This window comes from Platalea leucorodia, assembly GCF_965183815.1.
Source record: "Platalea leucorodia genome assembly, chromosome: 3".
Lineage (NCBI taxonomy): Eukaryota > Metazoa > Chordata > Aves > Pelecaniformes > Threskiornithidae > Platalea > Platalea leucorodia.
This window is the reverse complement of record NC_138825.1, coordinates 44034305-44049815: the sequence shown is the minus strand read 5'-3', so window position 1 is coordinate 44049815 and position 15511 is coordinate 44034305. Positions and strand designations below refer to the sequence as shown.

At 37.9% G+C, this 15511-nt stretch overlaps 1 protein-coding gene across 1 annotated transcript in view; it reads left to right on the top strand.

The window, feature by feature from the left end:
- RYR2 (ryanodine receptor 2) overlaps positions 1 to 15511 on the top strand; it is a gene marked incomplete at both ends in the record, with an annotated part of 441781 nt that overhangs the window by 104098 nt on the left and 322172 nt on the right. Inside the window, one exon of the mRNA XM_082305460.1 lies at positions 12539 to 12658. Coding sequence (XP_082161586.1) covers positions 12539 to 12658 — 120 coding nt within the window. The remainder of the gene's footprint in view (positions 1 to 12538; positions 12659 to 15511) is intronic.

Here is a 15511-nt window from a genome sequence, read left to right as displayed (position 1 = left end):
GATCTTTCTCTCTTTTTTTTTTTTCTTCTTTCTTTTTCTTTCTTGAATGCTATGGGGTTTTTTGAGGATACCCTTGCAAAAATCATCAAATGTCTGTTTCCCTGACATCCCTGGGTATGTGGAAAGGACTACCAAGCCTCCCTTCCTTTCTTCCCACTGCTCAGTGTGGCCATCTATTTGCATTGTTAGAACTGAGGTAGAGGAGAGATCAGAGAGGCTTTTTAAACTGAAGAAGTGTGTCTAAATATTTTCTCTGTAAAGACTGTTACTTGTTAGTCCAAACTGCTCCATTGCAGCTCTTCAGCCAGAATGCTCGGGTTCTTGAAGTACTGTTCCCTTTACCCGTCATAAGGTGCGGAGCTCAATCCCAGTTGGCACAAGGTGGGTGCAGAAGCAGATCGGCCAGAGAAGGGGGGGGAATTCTTGCCCTTGGGTGGGCTGTGGCTCTCCTAGGACACTTGCCGTGGCCTGCGTCCCCTTACCTGCTCTGGGGGAACCACTACTCCTCTAGGTCTGTAGCAGAAAGGCTGAAAGCTCTCATGAATGTGGAGCTGGTAGCATCCCTCAAGGAAGTACTTGTGCTCACTGAACAGAGGGGAAGGAGGAAGGTAAATAATACATCTTGCTAGGGAGGCTCATGCTGAGACCTTTTCAAGGGTTATTCTGATGGCCAAGGAGGAGGCCTGGGAGCAGGTAGTGGGTATGAGAGGAGGGCAGAGAGGTACAGGAAGAGGCGGCAGCTGGACGTGTCTGGGTACAGTGTAACAGCGTCAGGGCTGGAAGTGGGATGTGAACAAAGGATCATAGGATGGGGAATGGAGGGCTGAAAGCAGGAGATATGGTCAATGGAAGAAAGATTATAAGGGGAAAAAGAATGAAAAGAGTGTAAAGTGTTGTGTGAGATAGGAAGAACAGATCATCATGGGAACAGTGGGATTAGAAAAGTGAGGGAATAACAGAGAATAGAGCTGAGAGGATTAATTTCCCAAGATGTGTCTGGAAATCCAGAGGCAAATGCCATGGATTTTTTTTTTTTTTCAGAGATGGATAGATAAGAAATTAAAAAATTAAGCCATAAAAAGTGTTTCATATTCAGGGGAGAGTGGTAGTCTGTACCTGGCGTTCTCCTGCTGTATGTAGCTCTGACTTGGATCACTGGGAGTAGTGAAAATCACTAATCATTGCTCTTTGAATATCTCAGTCCCCATTTGTCCTGGTGCTTCTTTTTATCTTCTTTACTTGTTGAAGAGAAGAGCAGTAAGTTTGCAACATTATGATTTTGCAAAATATGATTACTGTTCAAAACTGATGACGTTTCTGCTAAGCAGAGGAAAGATATCTCAGCTGCGGGACACAGCCAGCCTACTGAACCAAGTACCTGACCTATTCATTGCTGCCCATTCCCAGGGCCTGGCAGGTAAAGCCACCAAGCAGACTTCCAGCTGGTTTATTTTATTGCATATTTTTTCTAGCACTGTGCTTATGGAGGCTTGTTTTTGAGTAAAACTTGGGATGTGCAAGTTTTCAATGACTTGGGAGGCTGTGTGGCTGGGCTACTGGATAGTTCTGACATGGTCTGTAGCTGCTGTTTAAACTCACTCTTGATGGAGAAGAAAAAACAACAAACAAAACATTTCATGCTATGTGTAAGTTTTTGTTTCTTTCGTGTTACAGCATGTATGTAATCTTCCACTTATTAATGGTATGATTTTTCTCAAAACTGAATTTGGAATAGTTTTGCCTGGGAGAATTTAGAGTCTAAACAAATACAGCCAAAAAGGTGTGGAAAAAGGGCTTAAGCATAGGGGAATAACTTGACTAATAAATTGGAAAAGCTTGGTGGGAGATCTGGGAATAAAATCCATCTGCCACTTCCCTCAATTTGGTGTTCTTCCCCTCAACTGCACTGTCGCGATAGAATGCAATTATTTCCCAGTATCTAGGTACAGTGGTTGTTTATATCTAAAGTTTGCAGTTTAGTGTGTTAAGACTGCTGCAGTCTTTGTTTTGTACACTGATGTTTTGAGAAATAGGTATGTTGGAGTGGGTTAAGAAGAGATAAATGTAGAACAGCAGCACTGTTTGGAGGCAGTGGGGTAGATTGGATATTGGTCCCTTTTTTGAAGGGACAACCAATCTCTTTAATGGGAGACTGAAAATCTCCTTTACGCTTGCTTATGTAGTGAAGGTATCTAGGAACTGGGTTTTCAGTGTTGTGATTGGGGTTTCATAATATGATACAGCTCCAGCTGTATGATGGCCCTTTTGTGGCATTTTAAGCTAGGTAGAAATTGAATGTTGGTAATAGCCCTTTTGGAGTTGTTCATGGGAAGATACCACATCTCGTCTTAATAATTTCATTATTAGTCTGTGGGAAAGAATAGATCATAAATCCAAAGATGCTCAGAAGAGAAGTTGTGAACAGCAGTCTGCAGGAATTTTTCAAAATGGAGTTAGTCTAAGAAGGAAGAATTCAGAAAGGTGGTAGACTTCTCATGGTGACGGGAAAGCATCACATGGGAAATGTGTCAAGTGGAAGGGTGAATCTTATATGTTAGAGCAGCTTCAGAATGAAAGCAGGGAGAAATATATTGACAGCATTACATGGCTGAAACAGATGAAGATTAGAATGAATCTTTAACCTTGTTCCAAAAATAAAAAAACCACAGTGGCAGGTAAGTCTTTGGGAATTAGAGAGGAAAGGTTGCATGACTGATCAGGCAGCTGCGAAATATCAGTCTGTCAGAGCGCTGAAGTGGAATGATTCAAGAAATACTGCTGAAAAAAGATTAAGGGAAGAGAAAGTGATCTAGGATTGAATGTGCAAACTCAAGCAGATGGTCATATTACTGACTTAGCCTCCTGAGTCTCCTTGCAAGGTACAAGACTGAGGGCTGGTGAACTTTTCTCATGTATTGTTGCAGGAAAGGGACGATGCAGAGGAGAGGTTTTCACAGTCTGAGTTGGAGTGAGAGGGCCTTGTCCACAAGAGAGGCATGTTGTCAGAGCCTCCTTGTTCTGTGGAACCTGTTAGTAGGGTAGGAGGAATACACAAAAAAGAACGTGTTCTATTTGAGTCTAAGTATTGTGTGACCTTGGACAAATTATTTGTTTTAACATGTGCCTCTGTTCTCCAGCTAAGGTTAATGAACTCTTTCTCAGAAAAGTGTTGTAAAACTAAAACCCTTCAGTGATTATTTTCAGATACAGCATTTTCAGATACTGGTGAGAGTCTGGATTTATTAGCTTGGACTGAGCACTATCGGGTTATAAAATACTTGGCATTTGTTTAGAGGCGGCTTGTTAACTGCCTGACTTAGATTATAGATCTAATCTTGTGTTTGCCTGCAGAATCTTGTGGACACCTTTTCTAGCATGCTCTCACCTCTGTCTTTACTGATACTGTTATTCACACCAGCAAGATCAAATATAGCATAGATATGTCCCATGCTGTAATCACACCTTTGATTGCAGAAGAGACATAGCCTGGAACTAGTGAGTGAGGGTGTAATGCAATAGAATTCTTATCAAATTCCTAAAATAAGTGGAATTACATCAGAGATAAATTTGGCATACTGGGGCTGTTAAGAAGCTGAAATGAGCCCACTAACTGTTTTCTATTTAATTTGGTATTCATGCTTTATTGCAGATGTTTTTCACCACTCTTCTGTCAACTGTGTCAGATGCAGAGTTAGCCATTACTAACGATGGTTACAGAGACAGATACATTTATTATTAGACACTGACAGCTGAACGTGGCATTTTTTTAGGATTGTAGGACCACAGAAGCTAATTGGTAAGAAATAATAAAATGAGTCATCTCGATTGGAAATATGTTCATTTGCAGACATATTTTTAGTAGAACTCAATCAAGAGCATACTAGCACATGCGTACACAAGGCCATCGAGCGCTGAAACCAAATTTGACATCATTTTGTGCTGGCTCAGTGGGATAAAGAGCCAGAAGAGGAAGCTTTGAGATTACATGTAGACAGTACATCTGTTTTCAGTGTTGTGTGCATGTTTGATATCACTAGTGAGTAGTATATTTGAGGAGGTGGTTAGCATGTGCAATTGAAGGGTACAGACACCTACGATATCGGTGCAGTGCCCTGTCAGATCCAACTCAGTAGTACGTTTGTTTCTCCATGAAGCACTTTGCAGAGCACAGGAGGTGCTCTTGTTACCTGGGTGTGCTGGAGCCGCTCACTCAGGTTTGTTTGTTGCCTTCTGATTGCGTGCTCCATTTCCCTCTGGTGGCTGTGGAACCCGTAGGCTGGGATGTGCAGCGTGCCTGGGACGCTCTGCTTGGTGTTGATGCGCAAGTCCTAGATAAACTCTGCTCTGCTGTATAGCACCACTCTATTCAAGTGGTGTGTAACAAGTTTTTTGCCTTGTACACAGTGATTGCTTTCTGACAGGCTCTTTCTATCATTGTTCTTTAGTGAAGACTTTTTCTGACAAGTGCTTAATATGAATCTACATGACTCAAGATGGGCTATTTATTTTTTCCTTTTTTTTTACTGCCACATGTCTTTAGTACTGCAGATTGCCATGACTGTGCTGTAATCTTGCAAAATTATTTTGATGACTAAGTTAGAGCTTTCTGGGGAAGGAGGAGGAGATAACGTCATAGTAATATTCACTGAATTATAGTAAATCATTGTAATAGCAGCTTGCTTCATAGTATTGTGTCAAGCACTACCAGCTAGTCTGCCCTGCTATCCTCAGAAAACTCTTCCCCAACTGTCTAATACTGATTTTCTTAATGCAATCAGCAACAGTATTACTTATCCTTTATGCCATGTTTTAATGACAACAATATCATATACTTGACATTGTTGCCATGTTTCCCCCAGTCTAAGCAGACTGCATCCCAACAGTTTTTCTTGATCTTTGCTGTTTTGCCCTAGGTATCATCATTCTTGTTGCTCTCTGTTCTCTCTCTTTTTGAAACAAAGGGTCAAAATGGCCATTTCACTTCAGCTGAAGCCTTACCAGTGTTGACTGTAAAGTGAAAGGATCACTACTCTTGTAGTCACATGCAATTCTTTCCTGATTAGCCCATTCTATACAGCTGCCTGGTGTTGTTGACTCATAATCAGCATTTGATTTACTGTAACCAGCAGATCCTTCTCTACAGCACCGTTGTTTCTTCATTGCTTTTTATTCTGCGTCCCTGCCTAAGGGATGTACACTTGTGGTTCAAGCTCAGATGGAGTAATCAGAAGTTTGGTTCCTTTTCCTGCCTCTGTCACAGGCTTGCTTTGTCTTCAGATGGCGGAAGCTCTAGAGTCATCTCCCTAATAGGGTCGTATTTCAAAATAGAGTTTGGTAGTTTGTTGAAGACACTGGTTGATCAGTCAAGAATACAATTAGCAGTTAAAGTAAGTAATGCTATGCTCTGAGCATTTGTTTTGTTGGTATCACCCATAGGATTGTTGAAAAGATGTTTAATTGCTGTTGATCATAGTTCTTACATGTAATGTACATGGTGTTTGATAAATCCTATGTGTCAAGGCTTCTGTTTGTTGTCAGCAGGGATTTGGAGAAGGAAAAACACCATCTTAATTTGTTACTTGACTTCTGCAGTATTGCTTTTTACCTTCTTCCAAAGCACAGAAAGAAAGAGGCTTTGGAGCAACTAGCAGTAGAGCTTCCATCAACACTGAAACCTGTCTTGCATGCCACTTGGTGTGTGATATTCAGATGCCTAGCATAAAAATAAGGCCACATTCAATTTTTTTTTTTTTTTTTTTTTGGCAGGTTGGATCACTAGGGTCATCTTAGGGGACTGACTTGTGGATCCTATTATCCTATTAGCATACGGTTGCCAGAAATTGTGGAAGTATTGTACTTGATGGCCCATAGGACTTACAAACTTTTATTCTACACTTTAATCTAGTGCTTATCCTAACAAGGCAAAGGGAAGCTGAAGTAAAGTTTGTAACTCAAGAAGTATTCTACAGTTTCCTTAGGCAGAAAGCAGTTTGTACAGGCTAAATTTCTATTTGTAAATCTACTTCTAAAGTATGTGTGGCACCTATACTCATTGTACAGTTCAGTTGCACAGCTGAACAGTAAATGGGATGCGGTGAAGCAGAACTGTGCATATGTGGAGTTTGAGGAAGCTATTAAAGATTGAGCTATTAAAGTCTGTGCTGAGATCCTCATTTATAGCATATGGAAGTTGATGGAAACATTCCGCTCACTGCAGTATTTACCATATAAAACAGCAGACGTGAGTTTGAATGTACAAGCATAACTTATCAGTTTTAACCTTTGAATGCTTAATTTTGCAATTGTGACATTCTCTGTTCCGTATGCAGTTTCAGAATTGGTATACTGTCATGGAGCAGTAGAAACACAGAGTCAGCATTACATCGTTAAGGGCAGTAATTATGTATAATGGGTCAGATTAGGAAGAGTACAGCAAATTATTTATATTAGTAATGGTTCATGCTTTATTTGCTGCATTCTCTGCAAAGGAGTAAAATATAAAGGAACGTAAAAAAAAAAAAAAATCAAGGAAAATACCTGAAAAATGTTACCTATTTTTGTCCTGAAATGGAAGCAAAATATGGATATCGAGGTCATGACATAATGAGTTGAAACACCTTGGGCTGAAGCACATACAGTGTTTGTAAATAAAGTAGCAATACACTACAAGTAATACATTTATTTATCATCAACTTTTCCTGCAGAGATTTGTAGCAATACTAGAAGTTCCAATATTGTGCTTTTCTTGCATGGTTAAAATAAAAGACTTGGAGGTAGTAATGGCATAGAGGGTTGAACAGGGAAAGACATACAGTAGGAAGTTATATTTTGCATTCTCGAAGAATCCAAATAAAGACATTATTCAATCTTGTTCTATCCTTTGACTCCCTACTAAACCAGTACTAGATATAAATTCAGAAGTTTTAAAAGTATGTGTAATTATTAAAAGTTTAAGGTACTACAATGTGGAGAATAAAAAAACCCAAAAACAAACAAAAAAAAACCCCCATGAATAATATTAAAAAAACTGAAACAAACCACCAACTATCAGATTTCCAGAAAAATGCCACAATGCAGATATTCCACCCTCAAAATCACAGTGATGTCCATATTGAAGAGGTGCTAACACCTATAGCACTGTAGATGCTGGCTGAATTGCCGCAGGTAAGCATCCAGTTTTAGTCCTTTAATAGAATTAACATATTGAGAAGGTTAAGGATTAGGCAAAACTGACTTCACAGTTAAGGTATCAGTTTTTAGGGTTTAATAGGACAGAGTAACACTTGTCTATTACAAGGAAATATATATGTGTGTGTGTGTGTGTGTGTGTGGTTATATATAGGTTTTGTTCAGTCATAATTTGAAATTGCTGATCTTGGAAAAATATACCTAGTCAAAACATTCGTGTTGGAACATAACATGCCCACATCTTTACATGAGACACTAATCTTTTTCTTGATTGGGTAGTATGTATTTCGTGTAGTCTTAGGAGATTTGGGTGGATTTCACGGAAGAGTCATAATCAGTGCAGATGAAAGTAAATGCTATTAAGAAGCTTTGAGGACTCGCTGTTTTAATATTGTATCTTGACAGCAAACCTGTGCTCTTCCTTCATTAATCTGGTCTTCTGGAATGCAGTTCTGAGCATGCAGTTTGCCAGTTTATGGCTATTGCTGGCATCATTTTGGTTTTAGGAGTAATTTTTAGCTGTAGAAACTGTTATGGTGCTGTTAAAGGCCTGGGTTTGGTGTTTTTTTGTTTGGTGGTTTTTTTTGTTTTTGGTTTTTTTTTTTTAGTTACTGGGTCCTCTGCTAAGTCATGTAGTTATTTGTTTAGCTTCTGTGAGTATAAAGATTTCATGAAAATAATTAAGTAGCCCATAATGAATAGATATAATTAAGAATCTGCTGTGTGCTGCTCTTTGTTCAATAACTGTCCTTGCTTTTCAAAACTGGATGTTTAAAAAATAAATAGGGCTTTGTGGCATAGGTAACATCTGCCTGTTTTTTTCAGAATGCTTCTTGAAGAATTAAAATGATAAATGCAGTTGTGAGCTTATTAAAAGCTCATGCTGTTTGAGTCAGTGCAGGTATCTGATACAGCACAAAGCAGAATGTCTTTTTGCTGGAAGATATGGTATCTTTAAAACTATGAACTGGTGTACTGGCTGACATACAAGGATTTATTGGGATTAATGGATTATTCCAAGATGGTACTTGGTCATAATCTCAAAGCACTGTATATGGCTGTTTACATTAGCCGTACCTGCACATTGCCTTCAGCAAGTTCATTTGCAGACTTGGGAAGGAGAATAGCTTTCTGACTCGGGTTATCAGTTTAGGAATCTGAGTGCCGTTTCTGCTATCCCGTAGGCATGCTCTGTATTGTAGGTAGGCAGTATCATCTTTGCTCCTTACCTCCCCATTTGTGGGATGGAGATAACCATACTTCTAAATGCCCCAGAGTGTTGTGAAGCAGATCAGACTGTGAACTGAAGGATGAATGAGAATGGATGGAAGAATCATCCATTAAAGTATCTAAACTAAATGGACAGCTTCTCAAGCTGGATTCACTCTTACTTGCAGTAAGTGCGGATGTGTCTGAGACCGTGCTCCGTTGTTGTTATGGTGACTGCTTGCCTTGTGCATTTGATAAAAAGCTGCAGCACCACTGTGTGCACAGAATTTGTGTGTTTGTTGGCACCTACCTTCCCTTACTCTCTTGATACATTTTTTTTTTTTTTTTTCTGTACCCCAAAACTGGAAAAATAGAAGACAAAGCAGCATCTTTGGGCTTACTAATGAAGGCTGCTATGGTGATAGCGAATTGGGATTGAAATACTAAAATTTTCCAGTTTCCATAGAGGGAACTGGCAGATGTGTGTCAAAGTGATGATTATTCAGCAAAACAAGAATAACAGAAATATCTGGCAGCAGAAATGTCTGCAGGGATTTTAGGTCTGTGCTATTGCCCTTTCTTTCCGACTGTGCTGGAGTTTTTTCAAGACTATACTATATTCTGTATAATCTGTGTCTGGTGTGGTTGTTTGGAATATGAAGTTTAAATCAAATACTTCTGTAAGTTATGATAGAATACAGATATTGGTTTTTTTATCAGATTTTAGTTAAATCAAGTATATGCTAAATTCATTTCATTGAATTTGACAGACACACTATTGTTTATTAACATGTGTTACTCTGATCAATTACAAAGACCTATAACGGTGCTGTGGAAGACTACGTTTTCTTCTTTTGGCTATGCACTTAATATTGGCAATGCATAGGCAAGTACTTTTATATGTTTTAAAACACAGTTTGTCCAAGAGTTGAGAGTCAAGTGGATCAAAAGTTCTTACAAATGATTACATTTTTAGCATTAAACATCTGTGCTTCAAGTTGGCTTCTTGGAATCTCTTTAATTTTTGTCTCTGTTTAGTTTACTGTGATATTAAGTAACTCAGCATTTGACAGAGATGTTTAGAAGAGAATCATTCTTGTCAGCACCTTTCTGTTGCCTCTACCCCTGAATTTTCAGTCTCAGATGAGAAGAGTTAAGAAATAGGTGGATAGGAGTGTATCTGGATACATAAGGATGTATTTGCTTAACTTTTGAAGGCTACAGTTATAGCCCTTTGAAATATAAATTACTTTCATCAGTTCTAATCTGACAGTGAGTGACAGAAAAAATTATGATCTAAAACCTCATCTGAATAACATATGGATGTGAAAATGCTCAGAAGGTAATAGGAGGAAATGAACCAGTTTGAGACATCTCGTAATTCAAGATTTAAGAATATTTGGAAAATATTTTTCTTTAATAGGCACTTAATATGATGCACACTGTAGCTTTCTTCATACAAGAGCAAAGTAACCTTCAGTAAAGGTCTCTTTGGAGGTGTGACTTCAAATAACGAAATTATGCATTTTTAGCTCTCCTGATCCTGGAACTGGATAGCATTTGCTGATTTGAAAACAGGTTTAGAAAGTCAGTGTTGAGATGCTTACCCACTTACCAGTCTTCTCTGAAGAAATGGAATGGAATTATGTATCTTAATGTATTTCTGCAACGCAATCAAATTGCGTATCTATAGGGATCTTCTGAACATGTAGTCAGTAAATGTTGGAAGACTGAATCCAGGGTAGAGTTTATATTAGACTCTTCTCTAATGACGTGCACAGAAATGCAAAGTAACTTAGAGCTGGGTGTATATAGTACATCATTACCTGTAATCACCTTTTACTTGATCTGACAATGGCATTTCTTAACCTTCCGTGCTAATTTGCTAACCCCACCTTGAGTAGAGTGAGAAGTTCCACAACGTTATGACTCTGTGGCCTGAATTAAGAGAACATTTATTGTAACTATCTACAGACAAAGCAAATAAAATGTAGCAAAACAGAGTTGTGATTTGCTTTGTTGTTTTAATGAGCATGTCCTGCCAACCCACGAGTTAACTTTTGAAAAGGGCATTGGAGGGTGATCGTTTTTCATTAATTAGTAAGCATTTTTTAAGAAATCAGTCTTTATTTGTGAGCTATGTATTTAACAAAATAACCTGTGTACTGTGTACGCTGTACAGCAAAAGAAGAGAAAATGTTTGCAAAATGAATTGAGAAAGTTTGTGTGTCAGGAAACTTAGCAGTGGCTATATTCCTGTTCTTAATCCTCCAGCAGGCAGGATCTGCATTATACATGTACGCTTGGTGATTGTGCATAATTGGTTTGCAGGGAAGGATATGATGCATGAGATCATTAACTAAAGTTAAGTTAATTAATACCAACTGATATTTTTGCTGCTGTCAGCATGAAGTCATTTTTGTAGATGGGCTATGTAGAACACTTTTCAGACTTTCTCTAAAAGCACAGCGTACAATGGTAGAGAATGGGGCAGTACAAAATTAAACTGGTGGCTCATTTCAGTAGAAAGTAGCCTTACTATGTTGTCTGCCTCTGGTTATGGAGGTACGATGTTGGCATCTTCTCTAGTGACCCTTTCTGGAGACAACTCTAGCACAGTGTATGATGGTGACATGGTTATTGGAGTTGCCATTCTGCTGGTGTGGTTATTTAGGAAGAAGGGCTAGGAAGAGAAAGAGGAAGGAGAACGTGTTTATATAGCTGCAATCTAACACCGCTATTTTTAACCTGAAAGTAAACTTTTATTTGAATCAAATGTAATTAAGATTAGGAAATACTAATTTTGCACTTTAAAAAACAAAACCAACCAAGCAACACCCCTCCCCCGCCAAAACCCCACCAAAAAATGCTCTGGGTTTTAATAGATGCTACTTTCACAAAGAGTACACAGCAAAGCTCTTAGCTCTGTATATTTGGTCTTCTAGATCCTTGACTTTGCCTTTAGGGATTTTTCTTTATTAATTACAATTGTACATTGTGAACTGCACATGTAACACATCCGCGTATTACATTTTCTGGATTTAATGTCTGACTGGAAGCGGTTACTACTTCTTGCCTCTGCAACTGACTGTGGATCATAAGCGATACACAGCTTCGGCACTGTTGCTGGTATACAGTGGTTTACCTACAGTTAGGGCTAGGGTTTGCTGCATGGGGACAATTAGAAAAAGGTAACATGAATTAATTTTTAAAGTGTCTGATAAAACTCTATTTAATCTTCTGTTCTTTTCAGAATTAAATAAGCCTTAATTTAGTTTAGTTTAATTACTAGAGTGAAGTGAATTAAACCAAATAAAAGGCCACCTTAATTCAGCATGGATGTTTACAAGTGGCTTCAAATTACTCAGTTCAATTTAAATTTGGGCATTTATTTAATTTGATGAACTTTTCTGAGTGTCCCTGTGTAAAAAAACTGCCTGTAAGAACAACTTTTTTGGTAAACACGTCTGTCTTGACGTGTGCATTTTTGTAGTCTCATCCTGTTCTGCTTCCAGTTGCATGCTTCATCCCATAGTTTTATTGTTGTATTACATTTTATTTACAGTGTTAAATAGGACCTCTTCATAATCATTCATGTGAAATTTATTATTGGAAACTCTAATTTTGCTTCATAAATTAATGGGCAGAACGCACAGTGTGATACTGTTTTTTCTGTTCTTAAACAGAAAACCTCTGCTGGAAAGTAGACTCATTACAACAAAGTTTTCTTTCTTTTTAACTTAAACCATATCTCTGCAAAGGGGTTCTCCAGCTCATGGTTATGTTACTTTGGAGAACTGGGAGTTAAATAGGGTCTGCTTCTGTTCTTTCAGGTTTGTTGACAGGATTTCCTTCGACTGTATTACTACAAGGATTTAGTCCCATAACATTTGTATTTCATACATACTCACTTTTGTTGCAAGGATAGGCAAACAGGAAAAGTGCATCTGTAGTTATAATTATTTTAGTTGGTTTGCTCATGTTCACGACTCTGAGAATAAAAATAATGCTGAGATTTGATTCTGCTTGTGTTCAGGGATAACTGTTTCTGAGTTTGGCAATGATTTTGTAAATGCTTCTCCAGATCTTGTTAGGTCAGAAGCATAACCACTGTTCTGTTTTTGTTTGGTTTTTTTGGTAGGATGATGAAGTGGTTCTGCAGTGCACCGCAACTGTTCACAAGGAGCAACAGAAATTGTGTCTTGCTGCAGAAGGATTTGGCAACAGGCTTTGCTTTTTGGAATCCACATCAAATTCTAAGGTACTGCAGAGTGTTTTGTGTCATGTATGAAGCAAGGATATACGTATAATATTGCTCGCTTTGATGTGCTATACATAAATCTGTCTAGGAGAGTGGACAACTCAAATCTATCAATAATATAAGGGATATTTAATCTCCCTTCGAAGTTTAATTGTTCCTTTGTCATTGCCCTTTAGCTGCACTCTAACGCTGTGCTTTCTGTTTGGGGCTCACTTTAAAAATAGCTAGCTGCAGAAGTCCGTCTCCGTACTGTGCTTGTTATTTTGGTTGTCTGAACTCAGCTGTAGTAAGCTGCAGTGCAATTTTTGTGTACTGCCACTCAAAGACACATTTGATTACTCTGCTTTCTGATTTTAAGGACACAGGAAAGAGAGTGGTTATTCTATTTGTGATAAGTTTTTATTCTGTGACATTTATGTTGACATCATTATTACCTTTAAGTCCTTTTAATTCCCTAACTGAGCAGAGTAATAGTGCAAGTATCAAAATTATCTCGTCTAATCAGTTATCTAAGCCTATGATAACTCTGCTATATATGCAGTAGATACAGTAGTTTGAAAAATTAACTTTGCTATTTGTTGCTAAGGAGTGGTTTTGTTTCACAATCACATATGCTCAAATAAACGTGTGCCTTCCAAGGGCAGAACTGGTTTTGTGACCAAAGTAATGGGTATACTTGGGCATTTTATTTATACAAAGAGAAGAATGTTGCTTAACATTTGTTTTTTCTTCAGCTAAAATATAAGTGTTTGATGAGAAAGTAAAATAAAGGTAATGCATCTGGAAATACATTTAGAAAGATTTAGAATAAAAAATGATGGTTTTTATCTTGCCAACTTCTATAACATCACTTTTGATTCTCTCTGATACATTGCAGAGTAATGCTTCATTTTTTTGTCTCATCATTTTGAATGTATTATTCATAATAATAAATTTTTCACTAGGATATTAATGATTCATTATAATAGCAGTGATCTTGATGAATTCATTTGTGCTGCTCTGTTTTAAGTGAATCTTTTTAACAATAAAAATGTGCTGGAATGGAAGTGGTTGCAGTGCTAGTTGCCTGTAAGGCCAGAAAAATCTATTTAATGAATTTATTATCATTCAGTAAGTTTGGATATTAAATCTACAGTCTCTCTCACTATATAAAACTCTTGTCTTTAAGGAATACAGTGTAAATTTCCTATCAGTTTTCTGTGCTTTCTTGTTGATGCTGCTTTTTCTCCATGTTTTGTGAAGCAGTATTTATTCTGCTCATTCTGCATGAGCTTGGGGGAAAAAAGCAAACAAAAGAAAACCTATGCTGCACATCCTGCTTTTAATTTTTAAGGGCTGACAGTTTCTAGGATGAGCTCATTTGAAGTCATTTGGAGGTATAAATACTGAAGGAGCCATAAAACTACCAAATCCTTAAAGCAAAGTCGCATGTAAATAAGAGGAAATAAAAATGTTTTTCTTCCTAATGTCTGTGTCTATACAATGTTACTATTGCATTATATAAGCAAGAGCATAGAAGATATTACAAGAGACTTATGATAATTTGAAACAGGTTCCAGCAGAGTTCTTGAGCCAGTTAAAAAATTTTCCTGCATATCTTTGAGACTGTTTTCCAGTTGTAATTGGATTGTGATGCACTTTAATGCAAACAGCATTGTGGCATCTGAATTACAGCCAGGTATCAAGGACGAGGTGCCAAACCAAACACCAGTAATAGGCCAAACACCAGTAACAGACGTCAACTATCACCCTGGACTTGCATTCTTGAGAATGCCTGATACAATCTTCTGCTTTTCTTTAATATCCTTCAAGATGTGGCTCCTGGTGGTGTAGCTGATGTTTTATTAGCATAGCTTATTCGCATGCACTTTCTTGCCCTAGAGTCATTGAATAACTCACACTACAAAAATAATGGTCAAATTAAAGTTATATATTGATAGAATACTTTAGCAACTACTGACTATTAATACTTATCCCATTACGACAGTAACACTGGCAGGCCCATTATGAAAATTACTTAATGAATTTTATTTTCTTCTGTTCAAGTTTATAACACAGGTGTTTCTTTGGAGGGTTGTGTAGATTCCCTCGGCATTGGAGAACAGCAGATTTTGAAAACATCATACTTAGAAAAGATGGATGATGATAGATGGGCTAAATTAGCAAAGACTTTAATAAGCATTATCAGTTCACGTGTGTTCACATTTCAAAACTGTTTCCAAATTCCGCTTTCTTCACTTGTTTTGGAAGCAATCTGTGATTGTCAAGTCACTTTACTGAGCAAAAATATCCTCTTTTTTTTCTTAGCTCTGCAAATCTATTGTTTTCTGTATATCTTGTAAGGTGTTTGAATTTTAAATAAGGAATTCAATCATGTTTGGAGCTGCATCGCAGCTTGTTTTTAGGCTTGAGGTTGGTTTCTTTGTGGCAAATGGAGAGACATCCTTTGCTATTAAATTTGATCTGGGACTCTTTCTGAGAAGAAATGCATCTTATCACAAAATGGCGTTTTATGGAATCAAATTTCAAAGTACAGTTATATTTCTAAGTTTGTGAATGTTTTTGTGCATTGATTTGGTCATTCTTACAGGAAGAGAGTTGAGTTGGGAGTTGGGATTGTTTAGCCTAGAGAAGAGAAGACTCCAGGGAGACCTTTTAGTGGCCTTCCAGTACTTAAAGAGGGCCTACAGGAAAGACAGGGAAGGACTCTTTATCAGAGAGTGTAGTGATAGGACAAGGGATAATGGTTTTAGCAGCCTTCCAGTACCTGAAGGGGGCCTACAAGAAGGCTGGAGAGGGACTTTTTACAAGGGAGCATAGTGATAGGACAAGGCGTAATGGCTTTAAACTGAA